Raw genomic sequence first — 24,873 nt, 5'->3', positions numbered from 1 at the left:
CTCAAAATGGAAAGGACGCTATTCCGATTGACCATGATTCTCGGCACCACGGGGTTGCTGCTGCTGGATTCGTTAAACGCACCTGCCGAAACTGCTGCTGCTGCCGCTGCCTCCTCTGCCGCATAATGGACAGGCTGTTGTCGGCTCTGCTGTTAGCGGCCAGCATTTGTGAATTTGACTGGGGATTATTTATGTTATCCTCTTCTGGCAGAATCAACTGTATCTGCGCGTTCTTGCGTGGTTGCGGTGCGGGTGGCGGCGGTGGGAGTGGCGGCGATACGGGTGGCAATGAAGGCAGGGCCTTGTGGGAGAACGTGCTTGCCGACGACGCTGAATTGTACTTGTCTGCTGACGCTAACAGTTTTGTGAACCCAAAGGTATCGGAAAATCCCGACGGCGATGACTGCTGCTTCTTCAAAAGATGCTGCCTTGTGTTGTTGGGTGCCTGGGATGCCGCTTCGGTATGGCCTGGGGCTTCCTTCTAGTGATCGTGAAAATGCCAAGTAAAAAAATTGTCCAACAAGGGATAAAAAATCAGTGTGTCGGTAATAAAAACGAGAAAAGACAAAAGCAGAGGGGAGTATTGGCGCGTAAGAAAAAACAAACAAGAAAGAAAGATGGGTGGATGTTTTTTTAAAAAAAGAAAAAGAAAAAAGAAAAAGGGACGGTGGTCTTGTAAAAAAAAGAAGTTAAATTGTAAAACGGCCTTTTTCTTCTTTCTCTCTCTCTGTATGTCTGTATGTCTCACTCTTTTCCCTCCCTTGTTTGTGTATAGAGCAAGCAGAGATAAAAGTAGAAACGGGCTGGCAAATAAAAAAACAGGGATGGAAGTAAAGAGGGAGGATATGCGTAAAATTGCAAGTAGACGGAAAAGAAAAGTAAAAAAGAGGAAAAATATAAAAGAAAATTCACGAATAAATTGAATGAGGAAAAAGCTGTAATAAAATACAACAAACAGACAGACAGACAGACGTAGCCAGCCAAGCAAGCAAGCAAGCGGACAGACAGACAGACGGACAAGGCGAAATAAAGAGCGATTGTCTTTTTATTTCGGTTTCTCAAAAGACACTTGCAAAATAAAAAATAAACATTCAGACATATGCTCCCCTCTCTTGTAGAATTTGAGCCCGGCAATTGTGCAGGACAGCAGGTGCTTTTTTTAGGGGGGGGAAGGGCAGTGTGAAAATAAACAAAAACCAGTTGGGCCTCAATCAGCAGCTTGAAAATAAATTCATGTTGTTTAGTTTCGAGCTGCTATGAAAAGGCAAGCAAATAAACAAGGAGTGCATGTCAAAACGAGTAAATCATCGGAAGGTTGCTTTTTTCTTCTTTAAAAAAAGGCACCGAGAAACAAAAAGAGAAAAAGAGTAACAAACATCTTGGAACCCGTTGGACAAAAAAATAGCAAAACAAATAAAAAAAGTATAAGCGCGCACATCACTTTTTTATTTTAGTATGTATTATTTGAGCTACGCCACCACGCCTGCGCACTTGGCCGACTGGGCCCACATGCAAGCTCAGCTGGTCCGGACTGGACCAGCTAATTTATTTTACGCCATGGTCCACGAAAAAGGGGGCATAAATAAGGAACGAGCGAAATATGCAGGACCAAAAATGTGCTGGCCAATTAGGCCCCGGAACGTCGTAAAGTCAAGCCTGATATGAAAAATAAGTTTTTAAGCTTTTATACAGGCGCAACATTACCGCCGGTCCACTGCAGGTTTCATAAAGCGGCATAGAACCACCCAAGAAGCCCCTTTTAAAAAAGCCATCAATGTGCACCCATGCAGTGCTCTCGCATCACACAGGAGAAATAATAAGACATACCTTGTCATCATGGTCCTTGCGGTGAGACGGTCCGCGGAAGATGCTCCAAAACGACGGCTTGCGCATTTTGTTCGCATCGCGCTCGTCCGCCAAATCTGACATAAATGAGTGCTGAATCTGCTGCTGGTGCAACTGGTACTGCTGCTGGTTATACTGCTGCTGCTCCTGGCTGAGCTTCGGCTGTGACTGCGGCTGCGGTGACTGCATCTGGGTCCATCCGGATCCCAGCTTGAGCTTTGACTTGATCGTGGACTCCTTCCTCGATAACCCATGTGATGGCGACATATCTACTGACTGGTTCCGCTTGGTGGTGGTCCCGTCCTGGGGTTGTTGATGCTGAGTCGTCCGCCAAATATGCTGTCTATTAGCTGCTGCGACTCGTTTGGAGTATGACCCGAACGGCCGTTGTTTTCGGATCTCGGCGGTCCTCTTGGAAACTAAAAGATTGTGAAAAGGGGGAGAGATGAAGGGAATAACAAGATTGGTCATGTTTAATATACATTACGCAATAGTGATCGCATAGGATTATTGTTTTTTTGAAGAGAAAAAAGGGAAAGAACGCGGTAGAATGCTTAAACTTTTTAGAATCGTTATTTGTGGAGGGAATAATGCGAACAAGTGTATGATGTACCTGCTATAAACAAGCAAGCCCAGGCTTTTGTTTGCGCAAGAGAGGGTGTATGTGTATGATAGAATGCCGATGCACCAATACAAGCGGTTTTCGGTGTGCAAATAATAGATGGTAGATGCGGTTAAATGGTCCAGAGCCAAAAAAAACTCGAAAGAATAAACAATAAGAATAGCCGGGTTTAAATAATAAAAGGAGTAGGGGGAATTCAAGAGAGAAATTATAGAATTGGCGGCACTACGTGTCGGAATAACATAGCGCAGAAAAGGAAAGAGAAGAGCGTAAAAATAGAGAGAGAAAAGCAAGCGTAGTTGATGAGGCAGGAGAGAAGGCAACAAGAACGTTCAAAAAAGTTCAAAGTGCATGGTGGATATGATGGGCACAATTAAAAAAGGTGGGGAGGAGGGGCAAAGCGGGAGGAGATTTACCAGCCCAGGCGAAAGAGTGCAGCTGCCCAAATAAAGCGAATTCCAATTGTGCCAAAAAAAAGTAGAATTAATGCACATCACGAACATCAGAAATCATCCGTTTTTTGCCAGACGACAAAAGTGGTGGCTTAATGGCGTTTGTCACGGGATGTGTAATAACAGTCAACAAATAAACAAAGAAGCAAGTGAGGATTCGAGCGTGGAAACCACACATTCGAAACGCCCTGTCCTGTGCATGCGCGTGCGCGTTCAATCCTCATAAAGCATTCGGGGACCATTATCAGCCAATCCCAATCCAAAACAGCACTCAGGCGCAATAAACAAAAAAGAGCAAAGCAGTCTTACCATTGTCTCGAGCGTTGGCGTGCACCCACTCGCCATCTGCTCGACCATCCACGCGGCGTTCTCGGTGACGCTATCCGCATCACTGCCCTGGTCAGCATCCACGTCACCGCCGTAGTCGCCGCCGCGCAGCAAGCGCTCCTGGCGGGCAGCCTCGAGCTGTAGCCCATGGTTCTGTTGCGCAAACTGCGCCGCCGCTGATATGCCCCATTGGTCCAGCACGCTCGCTCCCGACATCGGCGGGCTCTGCCCGAGCTCAGGCGTAAACCCCAGGTTCAGCTCGGTGAACCCCGGCTTTGGCGACTGCTCGGCAAGCAAAGTGCCTGTGCGAGCAGTACTGCTGCCGTTGCAATCGCCGCTGCCTCCAATGGCTGAGGTCGGCGGGGTCACGTGCCCCTTATCAGAAACCCTGTGTGAGCCCTGTCTTTTGCCCATATCCCTTTCCTTGGCCTTGCCACTGCTGCTGCATGTGGCGTGCACATTCGCCACTTCTGCCGACAGAGGCTGCTGTGGCTGCTGTGGCTGCTTCGAGGCACCTCCCTTGCTGGCGTGTTTGCTGCCTACAGCGGTTCTCAAAACCGCAGTGGTATTGATCAAAGCCCGCTGCGCATTATATCGGAGCTCAGCGGCACTCAGCGGCGGCAGCTCGGGTCCGTCCTCCTGCATAGTCTCCGTCGCCGAGTTCTCGAGAATCGGCGCATGGACTAGAGTCCTCCCGACATGCGTATTAATGACGCGCACCTGGAACCCCTTGAGCTTCGTCTGCGACTGCGAAGTCGGCCTCTCGTACGTCGAATGGAGTCTGTCCATGGACATGTGCGCGGAGGCCGGGCGCATTTCACCAGTGGTCCCGTCGCTGCTTCTGATCGACCTGGTGGATTTGGGATATCCTGTGGAATTGTACCACGACGCGTTGTCGTTGGGAAACACTGCGGACCTTTTGACAAATCGTGCCCCACTGCTGGACTGTGTGCTCATCAAGTCCATTATCGACCCCTTGCGGCCAACCTGGTGCAATCTGCCAAGAAGTGTGCCGCTATCCTTTCCCATCGTTGCTGCTGCTGCTGCTGTTGTATTGTTGATATTGTCAATGTTACTGTCTTCGTCAAATACGGTTTGTAACTGTTGTTTTGGCGCGAGGTCTTGGGATTCAAGCGTCGATTTGCCGCAGCTGCTATTGCCATTGTTGGATTTCCCCAAGATCCGTGTACTAACTGATCTTCTTAGCCCTGCGCGTCGTCCAACGCTGCTGCTACCACTGCTTTGCGTATTTGGATCTATAGTAATACAAAAAGAAAACGTTAGATACCCAAAAATAAGCCTTAGAATCAACAAACTCCCCCCTCCTGAAACGTAAAAAAAGGTCATAATATACACTAACACGCAGTTGCCTTAATTAGCTTTTTTATTTTGTGTGCAGACCACGGTCTCTCCAGTTTGATTGTTGGGTGCAAAGTTGGTTTTTTTTGGTTTTTTGTGTTGTTCAAAACACAAATCAAAACAGTTAAGAAAAAGAAGAAGAAAAAAGAAAGAGCGGGCCTGACAAAAAATAAGAATAATAAAGTACAACGTACACATGACTTATTTGGTTTTAAGTATGACAATGAGCAGACAAGTCTGAAATGCGTCAGTAAACTGAATTCGTGTCTGTCAGAATTTGAAAATTGAAAAGTGGGCTCACAAACCGATAGGAACCAAAAAACAAATACTTCTGTTGAATATCAAGGTATACGCACGGCCTTCTCCAAACGATGAAATAATAAGAAAACTGGTAAAGATTTTGCGCAAAAAAAAAGTAAACAGGTAAAAAAAGGCAAGAATTATTAGTGATGAATAAAATTAAAGCTATAAAAAAAGACGAATAGGACTACCAAAGAAAAAACGCAAGGAACAGAAAAAATAGCTATTTGTGTGGTTCAATGTCTACAACGAAGAATAAAAGCAAAAGAGACGAAGATAAAAAAGTAACAATAAAAATCAACAGAAGGAAATAATAAACAGGGGGGAGAGAGAGGAGGAATAAAAAAAATAGAATCCAAGCAAGCAACTTAAAAAGAATGACAGTATATTTTGTTATTGTCTTTTTTGAGTACTTGTTTCGAAAATGAAATAACGTGCGCTTACACATTTTTTTACATGCAAAAATAAAAAATTTATGTGGGCTATTGTCAAACTTTTTTTTGTCTTTTTGCTTTCTTGGTCGATTGAAAATCCATTCACATCCACATCCTTTTGACAATTTAAACCGTCCATCTTTTTTATTTCTGTGTTTAACCGGTTTTTTGATATTTATTTTTGTCGCATAGGTATTTGTGTCTACTTAGATATACGTCTCAAAATAGAAGTTAATGTAAACAGTTTGTTTACATAACAGGCAATGTTTATATGGGCAATGTCACTAAATATATTAGTTCAATAACCTGGCACCCATTCTTTCTCATTCAAAGCAGTGTGGGCAAATAATTTGACATATTGCTGTAAGCACAGGAATTCAAGTAGGTAAATGAAATTTTCATCCCTTTCGCAAAAAAAACTAATATAAAGAGTGCTAAGCAAGAGTGCATATTGGTTTAATATGTTCCTCAGTTATCAAACACAAAATCAGCCCTAATTGTATTTGCGCTTTATTTTATTTTTTCCCTAGCACAATCGAAACAAAACCAATTTTTCAATAAAGGCCATATAGAGCTTGTTTACCAGTACCATTGTTACTTCACACGACAATGTTTTCTTATGTTGCCTATTATGCGTATATTTTGAACAATTGTATGGCTAATATATTTTTATTAGTTTAGCAAGATAGAATAAATGTCATAAATTAATTGCTTGCAATCCCCCCTTCTTTTGTGCACTACAGGCATATACATAAAAAACATATACTTTAATTTCTATTTAATTCAATCCATTAATTATATATGCAACTCAACCATGTGTTTGCGCTTCATCTATAAGAGCTATGCTAATCAGAAAGAAAAAACGTCCAAAAAGGGTTTTAGTTACAAGATGCACCACGCACGATGTTATCTCCCTGAGTCAATAACTTTTTTTTGCTCTCAGCGTCCCCCCCCAACATTTTAAATTTTTTTGCAAGATCGACGTGCCTTTTTTGATCAAGTAGATAAAATTTGTGTGAGAATGAAAAAAGCCAATTTAAAATGGATAGAAAAAAATTTAGACATCAATCGCAATCATCTCCTCGCGACCAGCACCGACACCAATCCACTCAATAGGAATACCGAGATCCTTCTCGATAAAGCGCACGTACTTCTGGCAGTTCTCAGGCAGCTCCTCAAAGGTATGGCACTTGCTAATGCTCTGGTTCCACCCAGGAAGTGTAATATAGTTGACAGTGGCCATGGCAAGGTCATCAAGGTCCGCCGGGAACGAGGTGATCTCCTTTCCGTTGATCGTGTAGGACACAGCAACCTTGATCTCATCAAAGGTGTCTAGGACGTCGAGCTTGGTCAAGTTCAATGTCGTGTATCCGTTGATCATGTTGGAGTACCGGAGGACAACGAGATCAAGCCATCCGCAGCGACGAGGGCGCCCCGTGGTGACACCATACTCGGCACCAATATCGCGCAGCTTCTGCCCCACAGCATCCGTCAGCTCGCTGGGGAAAGGACCGCCACCAACACGGGTGGTGTACGCCTTGGCAACACCGATAACCTTGCCAATCTTGGTAGGCGGCAGTCCGAGGCCAGTGCACACGCCACCAATACCCGTGTTCGAGCTGGTCACATAGGGGTACGTGCCGAAATCAATATCCAGCATCAGCGCATTAGCGCCCTCGACGAGAATCCGCTTGCCCTCCTTCAGCTTCAAGTGCAAAAAGTCCACCGAGTCAATAACAAACGGACGCAGGCGCTCGGCCAACTGCCGGTACCGCTGCAGCTCCGCCTCAACGTCATACTCAAAGTCACCGTAGCGACGGTGGCGTGCGGCAACGATTGTGCGGAAGCGTCTCTCGAACTCGTCAAAGTGGTACAGGTGGTGGACGCGGATGCCGGAGCGGGAGGCCTTGGAGGAGTACGCTGGTCCGATACCCTTCTTTGTCGTGCCAATAGATCCGCGGCCCAGCTCGCCCTCCTTCATGCCGTCGACAATCTGGTGAAAGTCGAAGACAAGGTGGCAGCGGTCGGAGATGAACAGCCGCTTGTCGCAGTCGAGCCCCTCGGCCTCGAGCTCCTCGAGCTCCTCAAAGAAGCTGGGCAGGTGCACGACGACGCCGGAACCGACGATCGAGATGCAATCCATGTTGACCAGACCTGAGGGCAGCATATGGAAGGCGTACTTGACACCATCAACGACGATAGTGTGGCCAGCGTTGTTACCACCCTATCGATAAAAAAGATGATAAAGGTTGGGATTTAATATTGTGTATAATCGGAAACGCATCGTTATCTCTCGCTCTTTCCGTTTGCTCTTGGGTGTTATCATGGGCACAAATACCAAGCGATACGCCAAAACAAAATTAAAAAGCAGGTCAATAGGTCCAACACATGCGGTATCTGGTAGATACTTTGGATACTTTACCTGGCAGCGCACGCAGACGTCAATGTTCTGGGCAAGAATGTCGACAAGCTTGCCCTTGCCCTCGTCTCCCCACTGGGTTCCGAGCACAACAGACACCTTGTTATCGGCGACAGCAGACATAATAAAAAAGGCGATTAAAAGGTTAAAAAGTATAAAAAATCCCTTGCGATATTACTTCACGTAATAGCAAACAAGTACCACGGTAGGCAGAAATTAGTGAATGAGTCAAAAGAGAAAAGAGCCATTAGCTTCAATCCGAAAGACTGCGCGGGCGGCATGCTACCTTTTATACCATCCGCCTCCCCCGCATGATAAATTTTCTTGCACAGAAGAGTGCAAGAAAAATTGTGCATTGTGGCGGGGGGTGGGCAGAGAGCCAGGTGGTTAAAATGATCAAGAAGATAATATTAATGCTGGACTTTTTCCTTTCCACTTGCGCCTAAAATAGACCAAAAAAAGCAGATAAGCGTCGTTGGGATTTGACTGTTTCGTCTGAGCGCCCAAAAAAACGCACAACACTCTTCCCTCATCCACTTGGCCTTTCGCTTCTCCACCATTCAGCCTGCTTACTTTTGACTCACAGCATTTGAGCTCGCACCCTCTTCCTATTTGCTGTCTTGTGTGAGCAAAATGATGCATGTCGAAAGCGGAAGCGGTACCTTGTGCTTTTCCTCCCCCGGCGTTTATCCCCAGCCAATGGATGCACCTGGTGCACATGCACGATGGCAGATGGGTTCCGCGGCTCGAGCCACACAATTAGAGCAGCAAAAAATATATATATAACACTCGAGCTGAGCCACTGAGCCCCCACATTGATCATCACAAACTGGGATGGAAAGGAAAAAAAAAGCCCGTCTGTGCCGCTGTTCAGTTTTTTTCTGGCTTGGCTCTCTCGCAAAAGTTGTGCCTTTTGTGTTTGTCTTCGCTCAGTTGTGGAGCAAGTCGGTTTTTTCTCTTCAATTTATTTTTAATCAACATACAACTTCCTCGTTTTTGATTCATTATCACTGGAAAAAAACGCAGGACACAACCTTATTCACAGTCCTGGCATTCGCACGCATCAAAACCCTCGGAAGCGCCCTGCACCGTCTACTCACAGCACGCCCCACAATGACCGTCCCTGAAACCACCAAAGTGCCAGCGCACTTCACAATGACCGAGGATGAAATTATCGCCAAATTCCCCAACCGCCCGCGCTCCTACGATCTATTCAGCCGGCTAGGCAGCCCGCGACACATCGTTGCCCCAATGGTCGACCAGTCGGAGCTGGCATGGCGCATGCTCTCGCGCAAATACAACGCCCATCTCTGCTACACACCCATGTTCCACGCGAAAATGTTCAGCGACGAGGCGCCAAAGTACCGCGATGAGCAGTGGCAGACTAACGAGGAAGAGCGGCCGGTGATTGTGCAGTTCTGCGCTAATGATCCGGACATTCTCCTTAAGGCCGCCCAGCTGGTGGTCGGCAAGGCCGATGCCGTAGACCTGAACCTTGGCTGCCCTCAGCACATTGCTAAGCGCGGTCACTACGGATCCTTCCTTATGGAGGAGTGGGACTTGGTCAGCAAGCTCATTCGCAAGCTGCACGAGAACTTGGAAATTCCTGTGACGGCCAAGATCAGGGTGTTCCCGGAGCTCGACAAGACCATCGCGTACGCCAAGATGGTCGAGGCCGCCGGAGCCCAGATCATAACGGTGCATGGCCGCCTGCGCGAGCAAAAGGGCCACAAGACCGGACTGGCCGACTGGGAAAAAATCAAGGCTGTTAAGGAGGCTGTCAACGTACCTGTGTTTGCCAACGGCAACATCCTGTACTTCGAGGATATCCAGCGGTGCATGGACGCGACCAACACCGACGGTGTCATGTCCGCCGAAACCAACCTCTACAACCCCGCGCTCTTCTCCGGCAAAATCCTCCCCACCTGGCAAATGGCCGAAGAGTACATGGAGATCTGCGACCAGGTCCCGACAAAGTACTCGTATATGCGCGCCCACATGTTTAAACTGTTCAGATATAGCCTGCCTGTTCATACGGATTTGCGCGAGCAGCTAGTTAACACAAGGACGATGGAGGAGTTTTGGCAGTTTGTCCGAGATATGAAGCAGAGGCTGATTGCTGATGCGGAGAAGGGGGAGGAAAAGTTTGATCCGGAAAATATTGAGGTTGATGAGTTTGGGTACCGCAAGTACCCGCATTGGATCTGTCAGCCGGCCCTGCGCTTTGAGCATGATAAGGAGACTTCGCAGTCTAAGCGTTTGCTCAACGAGGCCCAGGCTGCTACGAAGACACCGGCTGCGGAGGCTGCTTCTGAGCCATTGGAACAGGCCAAGCCTGATATTGAAGTCAAAGTTGAAGTCAAGGGCGAAGCTGAAGCTGATGTTGAAGCCGATGCCGATGCCGATGCCGGGAACGATTCCAAGCGGCAAAAGGTTTCTACCGATTAGATTTTTTTTGAAAATACATTGAAGAAAATATTAGATACAATATGCGATATGCATTTTCAATTTAATGTAAATATTATATTCTGAAATAAAAAATCTACTTAAATTAACGCATGAGCAACTTGATGCGGTCGGCGTAACGTGCCGAGTATTTGGGATTAGCAAATGTTTGCATATCCTTGTTAACCTTGGCCTTGCTGTAGGTCCCAATGTACACTGCTCCAAAACGAGGACAGACAAAAAGAAAGAAGCGCGATTGTCTCCACAGTGCAAACAATTTATTAATATTAAAATTTTTCTATCGATTTTCATTAAACTGAATTGAACTAAATTGAACTAAACAAAAGACATCAATAAAAAAGAGATTCGTTAAATCCTCCCCCACATTATACGATATAGGCGTCCCACAGCAGTAAGAAAAAGATAACCCTTTCTCTTCTATTAACAACAATCTCAGGCTTATTACTGACATTGATGTTCATGCGGTCAAAGTGATACCCGTAAAACATTTTGTTGGTAAACATGTCCTTCTCACGATTAAACTTGTACCGACTGAAATCGCTAATACCAATCTGCACACACCGAGGACAAGCTATTGCAATCAGCCCAATGGATGTCACCAGGTGCGACGGAACCACTTTTTCATGTACCTTTTCAATAACCAGCGAACTGAAATATTTGCCCCATGGATGGAAGTTTGTCTGAAACTCCGTTCGAATCCCAATAGGGCAAATTCCATCGAGCTCGAGCCTTTCGCCCATAAAGCTGCAATGCAGATGGCGCAAATATGGCGCACGCCTGAGAACTGCAATAATTTGTGCAAATTCAAGCTCGCACGGGGGAATTTGAATAATCTGCATATCCATAAACATAGAGAATCTTTGCATGCACTCTGCAAAAATATTCCAGGCCAGGTGCCCAGCAATTGTAAATGCACGCATTGGTGTTGAAAATTTGATTGCTTCGAGAATCCGGTTAATCGAACGCATACGTCTAGCTGGAAGCGTCCTTTCATGTAAGATATATCTGGGACACTCCATCTCATATTCTAACTTGATGGATCGCATATTCGGGATTTGTTGGTCACGAAAATGGGCAGAATTGACTCTGTCTCGATAAACGTGAGCTCCAAGGTAATCTTCAAACTCTTGAGAGTGCTGTGGCCGTCTTCACCCCTGAATAGCATATTGTAATTATACGGATATCTCCCATGTACGCGGAGGAACTCGAGTTTGGGGAAGTAGACAAATTTGGCTGGAGTTTCCGAACGCGTTGGCCGAACAAATTTGATCTGAAAGTCGACAGAGTCAAAGTAAATAGACTCCAGGCTACAATAAACCAGCGGGTTGTCCTGACCGTCGTGCAAAATTGCAGCTGCAATATATCTGTGCACATGCATAAAAGACAATTTCTTGAGCGACGCCGTGTTCCGCCGAATGCACTCGATGGCCCAGATATGCCCCCCCCTGGTGCACTTGTACGTAAAGTGAGTCAATGCTAAAAACGTAGCTGAGTTGAAAACAGCGGGAGCCTTGTTGCTGCCAGTCTCCAAAAATGACACACGCTTTAACCCGCGGTAAAGCTCTAAAGTTACTTTGCCCAGAAGCCCGCTGACGTGCTGGTTGGTCTGGCCATAGACAACATTGACCCACGATATGTCGACTTTCTTGGAATCGGAACCACACTCCTGATTCTGCGGAAAAAAGTGACAATATTATGCACAAGAATAGCATGATCTTTGCAGGCATAGTTTAGAATATGCTTAGGGTTATTAATGTGAATATAAAGGGTGTGCGTTGTCAAAAATGGCATTGTCATAGACTGAAGTTGACAGCATGGCGAGCGTAATGCCGTCCATCAGCAGCACCCAGCTCTAAAACTGGATTTTGACCGACTTTACAACATGAAAATCCTGAAAAGCCGGCTGGCCGAGAGCCTTGGGCCAGTTGGGATAATAGTGCGTCGGGGGATCGTTCAAACTAAACAATATGTAAATATTGTTGCATGTTTTTGCAATAGAAATCGTGCGCCAGCAGTGGCAGCTGTGAATAAAAGCAGCCGCGAGAGATTTGTTTTATTGTACGCAGTCGTATCCATTCTTAAGGAATAGCCGATAACTATTTCAATTACATGCCAGGGCAAAGTTTGAAAGACTGAGAGTGTGGACATTAAAGTAAAAGCTAGAAGGGGCGAGTATGTGTGTAAGTATGAGAAAAAGTGCTGAAAATGGGTGTTGAATATAGAAAATAAAAAAGGGTGTGAGTGGTGCAGAAGAATGCAATATTTATGTTATTCGTTTTAGAAACAATAGAAACAGAAACTCGGCATTGGGTTGGCTGTTGATTTATAGTCAATTTTTTATGTTGCCTTTTTATTTTTGTTGCGGAATTTAATTTTAGAAATTTAATTTTGAAATATTTGAACTGTTTTCTTTGGCAGCACATTTTTTAATATGCTTCTAATAGCTAAGACATAACCACCGAGTTGCATATTTATTTTTAAGTATTTTACATAATATCACAAGTTCTACTCAATATATTCACAGACACAGTAGTGCTGCCACGTGCAAGGAATGAGCCGCTGATGCAATACGAGTACAATCTATTAACAAAAAATTAAGTTTTTTTAAGCAAAGATCATTGACATGGGTACAGATAAAAGCAAATAGATTTATACATAAAGCAATACCGGCACTTATTCTAATTTAAATACAGCTAGGGATAAGCACTTTTATTTTTATTATGACCGCGTACCGCACCTAATTTTATATAAAAGAAATATACTTGAAAATTGGATAAGGTTATTTCTACCAGCTAGTACTTGAAGCAAATCTATTTAATGATTCTATTGGTTTAATTAAACTGAATTTAATGCAATTATTCAAGAAATGTTAAAATGTTTTTAATTTAAATAAACTCGATAATACTATATATACGTAGCATTTTTGCAATAGAATTCTGGACAATCACTAGTCTCTGGATCCGAACTAAGAAGCTCAGCCAAGGACAAACACCCATCCTCAAGCCAATCCTCCGCGCCCAATTGCCCCCCTTTGGGACAAACAACTGGCCCCGAAAACAACCTCACCCTGTGGCAAAGCAGCACAGCACCATCATTCGAATGAGCTCCAACAATCTCAATCTCTACGCGCTCACGACCCCCCACTGACTCAGTATCAAACGGACGATTCAGGAAAAATAAATTAGCGAAAACCACACCGTCGTTGTGCTCCACGTCATTGAGGAAATGCGCGGCGTCGACTAGAGATTCGGGGGCGATAAGCTTCAGAAAAGTGGCGTTCACAAGATCGTCCCCTTCGACGTCGAGTATTCGGCTAATAGAATTTGTCGCAAAGATTATGTGTGGACCACAAGGACTAGTGACTACTCCGGCGGGTAACCCATCGGGCAACACGAGCTCGGTGGTATTAGAGCGTGCCAAAACAAGACATGCCCTAGGCCTAGGCTCTCTCGCCACACGAACAGAAGATGTGTTTGGAGACACCATGGCATGGCCCAGTACTTCCTGCGGTCGTTTAATATCTATGGTTGGAATTTCTACCCGTGGTCTGTCCGGATACACCATGGCGACTATGATGTTGCATGTGTCGCAGCTAAATATTACTATGCGGGTTACTACAGGATCGCCGGTGTCCTTGATCGTGTTGAGGTTCATGATGGTTACGCATGTTTCGTCAATTTCTCCGCAGTATGATGTGGGGTAGGCTTGCGTGTGTATGTCGTTGGCTAAAAAGGCGTAGGCGCTGCGGCCTATCATGGCTTGTGCCGGAATACCCATGGCTTGTTGTACGCCTGAGGACATGTAAAGGATGCGTGATTCATGTGACTTGTCATGTATTCCTATAAACGAATGAGGCATTTGAAAAAAACTAGAGTATCTCGCAAAATTTGTTGAATAAAAAAATAAAATAACTACAAATAATGAGAAATATATAAGGAAAGGATGATTTTGAATCTGACAAAAAAGGCGTGAATATGTCTGCTGTTTAAATATAATCAGAGGCGTAAAAGCCATTATCTTTTAGCAAAAATGATTAAAGGATTCAGGGGACGATAAATATGCGTAGAAGTAAATAATAGAAAATAAAACAGTGGCATCAATTGTGCCTCCCTTATTCGGAATTTAGTCACATTCAAGGCAAAAAGATTGTGACCGCCACACGATAAAGGGTGTGAAATGTTGTTATCATTAATTTTTTGCGTACTTTTTATTATTATTGAATAAATATAATAACAAATATATGACAAAATTATGTATGTGATTTGTACAGTATCCGAAATGCATTAGAAAATGCAGACTATACATTTCTAGAATACGTGTCTGCTTTAATGAAATAAAATATCTATAAAATGTTTAAATTGTTTTTAGGATATTGATATGCATTGTGATCTTTTTTTTTTTTATTAAAAAAAACGTAATTAAGCCAAGCCTCGTTTCATTATGCATATCTAAAACCACCAAAACCTCTTCCTGCCTGTGGCGACTTGGCTCAGTCACACATTTTACCAGTTCAGAGTAACTCGTGCCAAAAGAGGATGTCTAAATCGTGATAGCCAAAATAAAGTTTAAATTGACCATCATCTAATTTGTTAAAAGTTACTCAGAACTGGTAAAATGTGTGACTGAGCCAAGTCGTCACACTATTTCCTCAATTATTTTAAAAACAATATATTTTAGACGTTAGTTTCGTCACACCACCAATACAAAAACAAAGGCGACAGCAGAAACATGGAGAAATAATTATATATCCGCCTTGATTAATAAAATGTAAATATCAATACACGAAAAAACAAACAAAAAAATTAGTCAAGCTTCTTTGCGCGATACAACGTGACATATGCGGTATGCCAATCACCGCCACCGCACAGCTTGAGAATCTCGTCATCCGTCACCATAGAGACATTATCGTCATCGAACTTGTACCACCAATGCTGAGTACCAGGCGCCTTACCGCCAGCGGTTGCAGGAGCAGCAGCAGGGTCTGGTCCACCCACGCCCTTCTCTTTACGCACCCACGCCATATAATGTCCCGAGTTAGCAGACCTCCCAATATGCGTGACGACACCAACAAGCTCATAAATGCCACTCGGGTTGCATCCGACATCAGCCTTGAGCTCAGGATCAAGCTCAAAATGCGACTCGGCCACAGGCTTGGCTGCTGCCTCCACCGCCTCTTCCTCCTTCTTAGCCTCCACATCCACGTCCATCTCCTCGGGTTTTTTGCCCTTCTCACTACCACGCTCCTCATTCAATTTTGCACGCTTCGACATCTTGCGCTCTAAAGCAATCTTGTCCTCAATTTCGCGCAGATACTGCTTCGCCGGCTGCATCTTCTTCTGCAACTCGGGCGTGCAGAACTCGCTCACGTCGAGCTCCAAGGGGAACCTTACACTCTTGACGATCTTGGCATCAACAGACTCGGACGCCTTCCAGAAAAACCGGCTATACGCCACAGTCAAGTACTCGGGCAAACGGGCAATGCGCGAAACAACCTTGTATTCGGCATTGCGGCCCAATGAAGCAGAGTTCTTCTCGACGACCTGCTCCAGGCCCTTATGAATCCCCTGCGACAGATAATTAACGGTCCTGTCGATGCGGCAGTCCAGTTTGCGGAAGGGCTCCTGCTGCACAACCTCGGGCTCCTCAGGTGCCTCGTCGGTCTTCCAAGTTGTGACCATCGTGCCGCTCATGTACTTTTCAACAACACTCGGCTCGTTCTCGTCCTTCTTCAGCACACGGTCGAGCGCCGTTAACAGCTCGCTCCAGAACTCCTCGGCGTCCTGCTGGCGATACCCGCCGGACTGCGGATCCATCTCGCCAAACTTTGGGAAAATCTGACGCAACACGCTCAAAAACACCATCGGCGGCACGCCCTCGCTGCTCTCACTAAGCTGATCGAAAAGCCCACGCAGCGACGTCGCCAGGTTCCTCCTCGGATCCGACGTACCCGCAGCACCACCCGCCCTAAACTCATCCAGGGCCTCCTTCAGATGAGGCACAGCCTTAAGACACTGCAGAGAGGCATTCGCATAACACGTGTTGCCCAGGTTCTCCAGTCCCGCGGGAATAGCCAGTGCGCGAGCAACTTCGTTCTCGGTCATATCCTCGACAAACTTGGCCTGCGTCATGGGCATTTTGGGCAGCTCGCTCACTGTGCCAATCATCATCAGCATTTGGTTTTCCTTGAGCCCCAGCTTAGACATGTCCGTGTCGTCCTTCAGCTGGCCACCCTTGACAAGGATCTTTTGTCTGTCTGGTGCCACGCTGGTCAGCGAGTACACCTGCATCTTGAAGGTTTCGCCTGGCTGCGTAATGTCAGCGTCGACCTCGTACTTTTTGCCCTGCCATTTAACCTGAACTACTGGGTGTAATTAAAAGAAGAAAGAGAGAGGAATGGTGCGTGTGTGTGTGTTAGTAAAACGTCCAAGCGCATTAATTGTGTGGATTCCTGACATTAGTTTGGTGGATTTAAACCGTGCCTTTGACCATTGTGAATAGATAAATATAATTTGAATAAAATGCGAAAAAAATGAATTACAAACGAAAGGCAAAAATAAAATTAAATGAAACATTACAAAAGGAGCATTTCCAAATTATTTTAGTAAAACAGCATTACGTACCAGCTCGCGCTCGCCTGCCTCACAACGCAATATAAAAAAGGAAAGAGCCGAGCCGATCAATTATCAAGTGATCAAGCAAGAGGGAAAATACACGCAACGCATTCAGGCACTCCCCAACCAACTACATCAGCAAGGTCAGCATCGGCGGCAGCTCGCCCCTCTCGCCGGCCAGCGCCAAGGCATTCGCATCGGCCTGCACCTCATCCGCATCCGCATCCACATCCGCCAGCAGCCCGGCGCGGTCCATGCGCTCAGCGGGCGACCAGCCGGAATGCGCCTGCATGGATTTCTTCTGATCATACTCTGCGCACACCGGGCACCTAGGGTCATACTGCCTGATCAGAACCGTGCGGTCCAGCTTGGCCTGCATCAGCGTCCGGCGCTGCTCCCTGGGACCATGCACCATGCGCAGATTCCGCTGCCTCAAATTCAGCGACGAATCCGACGCCTCACTCAGATGCGTCTTGCGCAGGATTTCCGGCAGCAGAATGCACTTGTCGTGGAAGATATGCCCGCACCAAAAGGCCAGCGCACTGCGGCAGCCCGAGGGCATGTCCTCCAGCGGCAGCTGGCAAACCAAGCACATCTGCTCACTCTCGATGGCCATGCCCTGGTGCTGCAGCCGCCGCAGCCCGTCAGAGAGCACCTCGCAGTCGCCGTCCAGCACCCGCTTGCAGTCAGTGCACAGCTCCACCTGCAGATGGTAGTCGTGAAGCACGTTGGTCAGCGCCTGGCGGATGCCGGGGATCGACAGGTCGGCCGGGATATTGCGAATGACCTTTGTCGGGTTCGTGTGCGTGCCGCCCAGCTCCAGCAGTCCAATGATGAACTCGGGCTTGTCCCTGGAGTACATCACCAGATCGTTCCACAGCTCCGGGTCGTTCTGCTCCTTGGCAAACTCAATCGCCCGCGGCACATCGCACAGCCGATCGATGATCAGCATCAGCGCCCGGTGGTTGTCGCCCATTCGCCCAAGGATAAACACCATCTCAGGCACCAACGCGCGTTCCTCGCAGATCTCCAACGCCTTGTCGAACGAGTAGTACGTGCTGACGCGCAGAAAGTTCAGCAGCCGCTCGGGATTGTACTCGGCGTACAGCTCCACCTGCAGGTCGGCGAATGGCGCCCCCAGGTGCGCGTCCTTACCCAGAAGCGTGTGCAGGTACACATGCAGGTGCTCGGGCACGGCCACCAGCTGCTTGACAACGCTGGCGCAAGGGATGGCGTCTGTGTTGTCTGTCAGAAGCTGCACGCCCTTGGCCTCACACCGGTCCTTCAGCTCCGCCGGCCGGTCGCCTGCAATGCCCAGCGAGTGATCGTCAAAGCACATAACGAGCTCGGCCTTGTCGCGGATCGCGTCAAACAGGTTCTCGCGCCGCACGCGATCCAGGATCCCGTCGGCAAACAGCTCCAGGTGGTACTTGAGCGCCTTTGACGGCTTGTTGAGCTTGTCGTATAGAAACGCCATAATCTCCTTGAGCACCCGGCGGTCGCCCTCCGCGGCGGTCTTCTCCAGCTGGTCCTCGACGGCCAGCACCACGCTGTACGCGTTGAACAGCGTCGACGGCCACGAGAGCACCAGGTGCCGGAATTCCGCAATGTCCGATGTCAGCAGGAACGCCAGCACCATCTCGTACACGGTGTTGGACAGCTGCAGACCACTGACCGGAATGTGCGGCGCAATCAGCTCCAGCGCGTTGGCCTCGGCGAACGCAAAGATCCAGTTTTCCCACGCTGCCACGGACTCGGGCGAGTCTGTGCGCGGCAGCACCCGGGCGCACACCTCGGCGGCCTCCCCGGGATTGCCCGCGTCCATGAGCGTCTGCGCGTACGACTGGCCGATGGCCCGGTACTCGTCCTGCTTGATCTGGCTGCGATACATGGCCCACGGCCCGGCATTCGCGTACGCCTCCTCGATGTCGCCCAAGGCCTGCCGATAGTCGCCACGCTCCGTCAGCCACTGCACGTGGTCCTGCAGCCCCCGCGGCCGCACCGACACAAGCTGCTTGGGACTCAAAATAAACCACGTGTCGGCATCGCCCGACAGCTCCTTGCCTGGTGCCGCTGGATCAGACGCTGGATCAGCGGACCTTGGCGCCGAGGGCTGCTGTCGGGCCGCGCAGTACGCCAGGCCGTAGTCGTTGGGCTGCAGCAGCGGAAAGCCCTCGAGCGCCAGCACATCGCTCGAAACCTCCTCAATGTTCCAGTTGATCATGCGCAGCTCGGGTGGCTGCGCATTGCGTGCGCGCCTCTGTCGGGTCTCCTCGGGCACCTCGTCGCCGCGCTCTGGCGACATAATATCGATGGTGCGGTGGTCGCCGTACGAGAAGACCAGAAAGTGGTCGCGGTACAGAGCCAGGCCGCAGACAACAAAGTCCGTGCGAAATAGAACAGTAATCTCGGCGTACAGCGACGGCCCAGAGCCCGAGCCTGCAGCCACCGATGCTGTCTGCCCCGACTGCGGGTGCTGCTGCTGCTGTTGTAAGACAGCCCGGTCCTTGAGGGTCACCACTTGGACAAAGTTGGCCCAGCCAACAACCAGAGTGCGCTCGTCCTTCCACTGCAGCCGGCAGCTAAACAGATCCGGCCTTGGGCTGCCCTCGGGCCTGGAAATCTGCGATATGCGCGTTGCCTGTGTGGTGTCGTATATCTGCACGCCCTCGTCGCAGGCCCACGCAACCAGGTCCCCCTGCCATTGGATGACCTGGATAGGGCCCGAGCTGGTAAACAGAATAGTGTCGCTCTTCCCGTACCACCTTTTTTCGTACATGACCAGCTGCCCCGAGGTGCCGCCCGAAACGAACCGCCGCGAGGCCTTGCGGCTGTACATCGGATCCAACGCAACGGCCTTTACCGGCCGACTGTAATCGACAATGGTCAGGTCATTATTGTACAGCCCACGCACGACCACACGCCCGTCGTCGCCCGCGCTGGCCACATACTCGTTGTCCAAGTCGACGCTGACGCTATTAACTGTTGTCGAATGCGCCCGCCACTTCTTAATCTCATTGCCCTCAAAGTCTATGATTATCACGTTGCCCCAGTGTGTGCCCAGAACGAGAAACTTGTCCGACGCTATGAGTGTGCTGGCCGAGTCCTTGGCAAAAAGCGTGTGTATGTTGCCGCCCAGCCGCTTGTACCTCAGCGCTGGCTCTTCGTCGATATCGTCCTCTTCGTCTTGTTCGTCTCCATTGCTGTCATTGTTAGAATCGGCTTCTGTGTTGTCTGCATTGTCGCTTTGGTCGGATGCATTTGCCTCGTCTTCATCGCTGGCCATGTGGCTGCTCTCCAGTTCCAGGTCCGAGGCCGCAGATTCGGAAGCGTCGCGTGGAACAAACCTGGCCTGGCTGCCTGTCCTTTTGATTGGGCTTAAGCGCATTGCCGCTGTTCTATTTAAAATTAAGAAGTGAAATTATGTGTATGAAAAAAGTTGAATTTTCTATTTTAAAACTACAAATTGAACTGAGAAGGAAACCCCCTCGAAAAAGCTGCACAGCACTTTGTTAAAACGTCATCGCTCATTTTGAGATCACCCTTGGGAATCAATCTGCTGTTAGACTTGCTGGCAATCAGCTCAAATAAAAAACAGCTAGTGCTGGCATGTCGCAAAACAGATCTACTGGGCTTGCGTCTGCGACTTGGCAGCGGCAGCAGCCATGGCCAGCTTGGCCTTTTTGCCCACCGGGTCCTTCTTTTTGCCCTTCTTCGACACGCCAGAGCCTGTCTGGAAGCTCCGCCAGCTACTAACGCGGTCGTCGCGGCTATCCTCCCACGCCTTCTCAGCATCCCGCTTCCTGCGCCTCTCCTCCGCCCTCTCCTCTTCCTTCTTCGTAGCGGCGCCCTCAGCAGCCATCTCCTGCTTAAGCTTCTGCCTCCGCCTCCACTCAATCTCCACCATGATCTTCTTGTACTTTTCCAGCACGGCAAGCTCAAACGCGTCCCCCTCCATCCTTGCATCCTCTTCGGCCCTCTTTCCACTCATCACTTCCGCCTGCCATTCGGCTGTGAGCTCGCGCCTGGCCTCGTTGATCATGGTCAGGATGGATTTGCGCTTTTCGTCGTCCATCAGCTCAGACTCGGCCTTTTTCAGCCGCTCGAATGCGTCGCGGGCGTGCTCGTGGGCGGTTTTGTCCGGGTGGATTAGTCGGGACTTGTTGCGGTAGGCGGCTTTGATGTCGCTGGGCGTGCATGTGCGCGGCACTTGCAGGATGGCAAAGGGGTCAAGCAGGCTTTGGGCCAGAACCCGCTCTACTTCGCGCTGCCGGGCCAGCTGCGTCGCCTCCTGCTGCAGAATGCGCTCAACCTCTAGCGTACCTGTCGACATTGGCGCTTTTTTCTCTAAATGTAAATGAATATGATATTTAGCTCGATCGGCAAGAAAAATAAAAAATTGTTTGGATGACGTAGCATCGAGCAAATATTTGGTGGAGAAAAATCCCAGCACTCCTGCTTGTTATGGTCGAGATCTGGGCTTTCATTGGAGTCATTTCTTCCCTTCCCCTTTCTTCCCTTTTTGGAATTTATTGCATTTCGCCATCCGTCAATTCAATTCGATTCGATTCAATTCAATTCAATTCGATTTCTTCTCTCCGGTCATGTTCTTGTTCAAACAGCAGCAGTCGGCAGCTGCCGACAAGAATGGCAACGACAATTCGGCTCTGCTAGCAGTTAAATTCAAAACAACAGAGAAAACAGTGTTTTGTAAGTCGCTATCCGAGTACATAGCGTCGTCCTACGCCGAACCGCCCGAAGCGTACAGGGACGACCTGCGAGTGCTTGACGAGCTTCGCGAGGCGGCGACAGCGGCACTGGACGTCAACGCGAACGTTCTCAAGCGCAACATCAGATACTACGGTCAGCTGTCGTTCATTCTGTCAAAGTTCCCAGCTGACATCAACGTAAAATTCACCTGGTATAATGCCTTTGACTCTGACTCTACGGTCACTTGTCAGGATCTGTACTTTGAGCGCGCATCGGTTCTGTTCAACATTGGCGCCATATACTCGCAGCTGGCATGCCGCGAGAGCCGCAACGACAAGGACAGTCTGAACAGAGCCTTTGGATACTTTCAGAACGCCGCCGGCGTGTTCAGCTATCTGCAGAGCAAGGTGGTTAGCGAATGCCGGACGCAGCTGACAACTGACCTGTCCTCATATATGCTGACCACTCTGGAGAACCTGATGCTGTGTCAGGCGCAGGAATGTGTATGGCATCGCTCGGTCCTCAGCCATATGAAGGACGCCAATGTGGCGCGCGTCGCCACGCAAGTGGCAGAGTTCTATGATTTGGTCATTGAGTCCGGGTCCCACGGGTCCTTGTCTAACACTATTCCGGCCTACTGGCCAGACAATTTCAAGGCGAAAAGCTGTACTTTTACGCTGAAGCCCAGTACCGCAAGGCGCAGGACTGCCTGGCCAATAGCCAGTACGGCGAAGAGGTTGCGCGGATGCAGGCGGCGCAGGAGTTTTGCAACCAGACGAACGAGCTTGTCACCTACGACCAGCGGTGGTCCAAGCATATCCGCGCGGCAGTCGTCGACATGACGAGGGCACAGATGGAGCAAGTGAGCAACAACTGCACGCGCGCCGAGCGCGACAACGACGTCATTTATTTAGACCCAGTGCCTTCGTCCTTGTCGCTAGCCACCATATCACCATACAAGCTGGCCCAATCAAAGGCGCCTGAGATTGTCGAGAACCCAGGCAAGTTCTTGGGCGAGGAGGAGCTTGGCCCGCCGCTGTTTAAGGGGCTAGTGCCCTTTGTAATCCACCAGGCGGCCAGTCTATACGAGGACCGCAAGGACCAGCTGGTCTCCAACGACCTGATCAACGCTCTAGACGAGCTGACTGCGGACTGCGAGTCTGCGCTGAACTCTCTTAATCTTCCCAACGCGCTGGAAGCCATTAAGAAACCCATTGGTCTGCCCCCAAACATTCTGGTTGGTGCCGATGAGATCCGGTCTGAGGGTGGGTACCTGGGGATAAAGCGGCTACTTGACAATGCCATTGCGGCAAACAACACGGCAGCTGGCCTGCTGGACACTGCTGAGGACGCGCTCAACAAGGAGGCCCACGAGGACCTGCGCATCAAACAGGGTGCTAGTGCCGGCTCGGCCAGGGCTAAGCGTAAGCAATCTAGCGAGCTCACAAACACATTCCGTAGCGAAATAGCAAAGTACCGCGGCATTGTGGGCAAGGCCCATGACAGCGACGCGGTAATTAAGGGTCAGGTCGATACGTGGTCCAAATTCTTTGCCCTTCTGGGCTCGCCACGCGAAGAAATTGAGAGGCAAGTCCCGTCAACCACAGCAAACCCAATCACCGACCCGCACCACAGCCAGATCATCCAGCGGCTGCAGCAGTACCTCGACGAAGTGAGCATTATGCGGCGCGAGCGACTAAAATCAATGGACAAGCTCAAGCGCATTGCGCTTGAGGACGACGTCACGCCGGCACTCAACGAAGAGATGCAGCGGCTGGCAGCACAGTCGTCGACGCCAATTTTGAAATTTGAACTGCACCAGTTCGAGGAGGTTTTTTCGCAGCAATTGGACAAGTACACGTCGTGGAGAAAGTACATTGCGGAGGAAAGGGAGGCGCAGAGCGAGTTGCTTGACAGTATTAGGGAAGCTAACCAGGCATTTATTGTGGCGCGATCCAACCACCCGCTGCTGCAACAGAGAGATAAGGCGTTAAGTAACTTGGAGACGGCCATTAAGCGGTACAGGGAGGCGTCTTTTAACTTGCATGATGGCTCGCGGTTCTATGTGTCGCTGGAGGGAGAGCTGTTGAAGCTGAGGGAGGGCTGCTTGGACTTTGTCATGGCGCGGCATATGGATGCGCTTGAACTGATTGGGGTTGGCCAGGGCGAGCACCCGACTGACTTGTCGCAGGCTCCGGATCAAGACAACCAGCAGCAGCAGCAGCAGCCAACCAATCTTGTGTGGGACCCGACGATACCGCTCAAGTACACCTCACCAAGGTGAGATTTTAAGCTGGATTGATATATTAAGATAATATACACAAACCTGATAATTTTTTTGAAATAAATTTTATATTTGCGGCACTATTTATTTATTTATTTGTTCAGCTCGACAAATTTCGCTGTTAGAAAAATACATTAAGCCATATTTTGTTTATGATGTTGTGATTTGAGGGGAGCACTAGTTGTCTAGTGTTAGGGTTATGTTTGGGTTTTGTTATAGTTTTTATTATCAAGGGAATCAAAAGTAGAACTAGGGCCGGTCTCGTCTTATATATGTACCTCGTCGCCTTTGTTGTGCACATTGCCAATTGTGCACTCCGTTGACGAGACCTGGTTCTTCTGTGAGCAAGCCGATATCTTGGCAAGTCAATGTTGTGGTTTTCGTGTGTGTGCACTCACGCGTGTGCATTGCAAAATGGGGAGCATGTCCGGGCATCATTATGATGCCTCCCTACCTCACGCCTGCATGATCCAATTAGTACCCTATCAATTGGCATGCAGATGGAAACTTGTTTCACGATTCTCAACCTCGACATCCACTTCCATATCTTCGGGCTGTGCAACAATGAAAACCCTTTTAATAAGTTGCAAACATTTTGTAACTGACACAGTCCATTTTTTTTTTGTATCCACCTTATTCAGAGTTGGCTCTCACAGTTTTAAACCTGCATTTAGATCGAGCCAGTAGTGTGATTGTTTGTATGGCTTGCTGCTATGCTATGTCTCCTGGCGGTATTTACACACATTTTCATAATTGTCAAAATAACTATAGCCATGTTTGCAAGGTCGATTACAGTTCAAAAGCCGTGGAGGAAGTATGTCACTATCTGGTATCAAGAGAGTTTGGTGCGTTGGCCGACGACAATTTTCACATTTGATTCAGGGAGCGGCTGCTGCGGGTGAATGCACCAATTCCAGAAATCAAAATTGTTGAACAAGGATATTGGTGCGAGCATTGCAGCTTTGCCTCTGCTAGTTCTATTCAAATAGGCAAACATTATAACATGGTCCACAATATGAGTTACAGTAGTCGGAATACTGTTAC

At 48.5% G+C, this 24,873-nt stretch overlaps 10 protein-coding genes across 10 annotated transcripts; 3 read left to right on the top strand and 7 right to left on the bottom strand.

Annotated features, from left to right (window-relative positions):
* Positions 1-125: 125 nt before the first annotated feature.
* Positions 126-485, top strand: BX661DRAFT_173144 (uncharacterized protein; the record flags this gene model as incomplete). Its single annotated transcript, XM_051533840.1, has 1 exon — positions 126-485. The coding sequence occupies one exon, from the start codon at positions 126-128 to the stop codon at positions 483-485; it is 360 nt and encodes a 119-aa protein (XP_051389210.1).
* Positions 486-1,415: 930 nt separating this feature from the next.
* Positions 1,416-4,542, bottom strand: BX661DRAFT_187715 (uncharacterized protein). Its single transcript, XM_051537297.1, is given in 3 exon segments — positions 1,416-2,188; positions 2,206-2,264; positions 3,229-4,542. The coding sequence occupies 3 exon segments, from the start codon at positions 4,273-4,275 to the stop codon at positions 1,801-1,803; spliced, it is 1,494 nt and encodes a 497-aa protein (XP_051389209.1). The 5' UTR covers positions 4,276-4,542; the 3' UTR covers positions 1,416-1,800.
* Positions 4,536-4,901, bottom strand: BX661DRAFT_187714 (uncharacterized protein). The gene is given in 2 exon segments (XM_051537296.1): positions 4,536-4,742; positions 4,756-4,901. The coding sequence occupies 2 exon segments, from the start codon at positions 4,801-4,803 to the stop codon at positions 4,602-4,604; spliced, it is 189 nt and encodes a 62-aa protein (XP_051389208.1). The 5' UTR covers positions 4,804-4,901; the 3' UTR covers positions 4,536-4,601.
* Positions 4,902-6,318: 1,417 nt separating this feature from the next.
* Positions 6,319-8,002, bottom strand: BX661DRAFT_187711 (Adenylosuccinate synthetase). The gene is made up of 2 exons (XM_051537295.1): positions 7,762-8,002; positions 6,319-7,563 (listed from the first exon to the last, which is right to left on the bottom strand). Exons 1-2 carry the CDS (start codon positions 7,879-7,881, stop codon positions 6,397-6,399), a joined length of 1,287 nt encoding a protein of 428 aa, XP_051389207.1. The 5' UTR covers positions 7,882-8,002; the 3' UTR covers positions 6,319-6,396.
* A 666-nt stretch (positions 8,003-8,668) lies between these two features.
* On the top strand, positions 8,669-10,271 carry BX661DRAFT_187709 (dihydrouridine synthase-domain-containing protein). The gene has a single exon (XM_051537294.1). The coding sequence runs from the start codon at positions 8,872-8,874 to the stop codon at positions 10,204-10,206; it is 1,335 nt and encodes a 444-aa protein (XP_051389206.1). The 5' UTR covers positions 8,669-8,871; the 3' UTR covers positions 10,207-10,271.
* A 318-nt stretch (positions 10,272-10,589) lies between these two features.
* On the bottom strand, positions 10,590-12,372 carry BX661DRAFT_173140 (uncharacterized protein; the record flags this gene model as incomplete). Its single annotated transcript, XM_051533839.1, has 4 exons — positions 10,590-10,764; positions 10,854-11,057; positions 11,310-11,896; positions 12,334-12,372. 4 exons carry the CDS (start codon positions 12,370-12,372, stop codon positions 10,590-10,592), a joined length of 1,005 nt encoding a protein of 334 aa, XP_051389205.1.
* A 1,534-nt stretch (positions 12,373-13,906) lies between these two features.
* On the top strand, positions 13,907-14,123 carry BX661DRAFT_187705 (uncharacterized protein). The gene has a single exon (XM_051537293.1). The coding sequence runs from the start codon at positions 13,914-13,916 to the stop codon at positions 14,067-14,069; it is 156 nt and encodes a 51-aa protein (XP_051389204.1). The 5' UTR covers positions 13,907-13,913; the 3' UTR covers positions 14,070-14,123.
* A 753-nt stretch (positions 14,124-14,876) lies between these two features.
* On the bottom strand, positions 14,877-16,767 carry BX661DRAFT_187703 (uncharacterized protein). Its single transcript, XM_051537292.1, has 2 exons — positions 16,704-16,767; positions 14,877-16,582 (listed from the first exon to the last, which is right to left on the bottom strand). Exons 1-2 carry the CDS (start codon positions 16,711-16,713, stop codon positions 15,027-15,029), a joined length of 1,566 nt encoding a protein of 521 aa, XP_051389203.1. The 5' UTR covers positions 16,714-16,767; the 3' UTR covers positions 14,877-15,026.
* A 198-nt stretch (positions 16,768-16,965) lies between these two features.
* BX661DRAFT_173138 (uncharacterized protein) lies at positions 16,966-20,121 on the bottom strand (the record flags this gene model as incomplete). Its single annotated transcript, XM_051533838.1, has 1 exon — positions 16,966-20,121. One exon carries the CDS (start codon positions 20,119-20,121, stop codon positions 16,966-16,968), a length of 3,156 nt encoding a protein of 1,051 aa, XP_051389202.1.
* A 179-nt stretch (positions 20,122-20,300) lies between these two features.
* BX661DRAFT_187701 (uncharacterized protein) lies at positions 20,301-21,220 on the bottom strand. Its single transcript, XM_051537291.1, has one exon. It carries the CDS (start codon positions 21,166-21,168, stop codon positions 20,461-20,463), a length of 708 nt encoding a protein of 235 aa, XP_051389201.1. The 5' UTR covers positions 21,169-21,220; the 3' UTR covers positions 20,301-20,460.
* Between the last annotated feature and the right edge of the window lie 3,653 nt (positions 21,221-24,873).

The sequence above is a fragment of the Kickxella alabastrina genome (genome assembly GCF_025024165.1).
Source record: "Kickxella alabastrina strain RSA 675 chromosome Unknown BX661scaffold_27, whole genome shotgun sequence".
Taxonomy (NCBI): domain Eukaryota; kingdom Fungi; phylum Kickxellomycota; class Kickxellomycetes; order Kickxellales; family Kickxellaceae; genus Kickxella; species Kickxella alabastrina.
Note: the sequence above shows the minus strand (reverse complement) of the source record. Positions and strands in the feature narration are given on the sequence as shown.

Coding starts and splice junctions, on each gene's coding strand:
- BX661DRAFT_187711 (XM_051537295.1), bottom strand. CDS start 7,881: ATGTCTGCTGTCGCCGATAACAAGGTGTCTGTTGTGCTCGGAACCCAG. Junction 7,564..7,761: donor ACGTCTGCGTGCGCTGCCAG/GTAAAGTATCCA, acceptor TTTTATCGATAG/GGTGGTAACAACGCTGGCCA.
- BX661DRAFT_187715 (XM_051537297.1), bottom strand. CDS start 4,275: ATGGGAAAGGATAGCGGCACACTTCTTGGCAGATTGCACCAGGTTGGC. Junction 2,265..3,228: donor CGCCAACGCTCGAGACAATG/GTAAGACTGCTT, acceptor ACAATCTTTTAG/TTTCCAAGAGGACCGCCGAG.
- BX661DRAFT_187709 (XM_051537294.1), top strand. CDS start 8,872: ATGACCGTCCCTGAAACCACCAAAGTGCCAGCGCACTTCACAATGACC.
- BX661DRAFT_187705 (XM_051537293.1), top strand. CDS start 13,914: ATGATGTGGGGTAGGCTTGCGTGTGTATGTCGTTGGCTAAAAAGGCGT.
- BX661DRAFT_187701 (XM_051537291.1), bottom strand. CDS start 21,168: ATGTCGACAGGTACGCTAGAGGTTGAGCGCATTCTGCAGCAGGAGGCG.
- BX661DRAFT_187714 (XM_051537296.1), bottom strand. CDS start 4,803: ATGTGTACGTTGTACTTTATTATTCTTATTTTTTGTCAGGCCCGCTCT.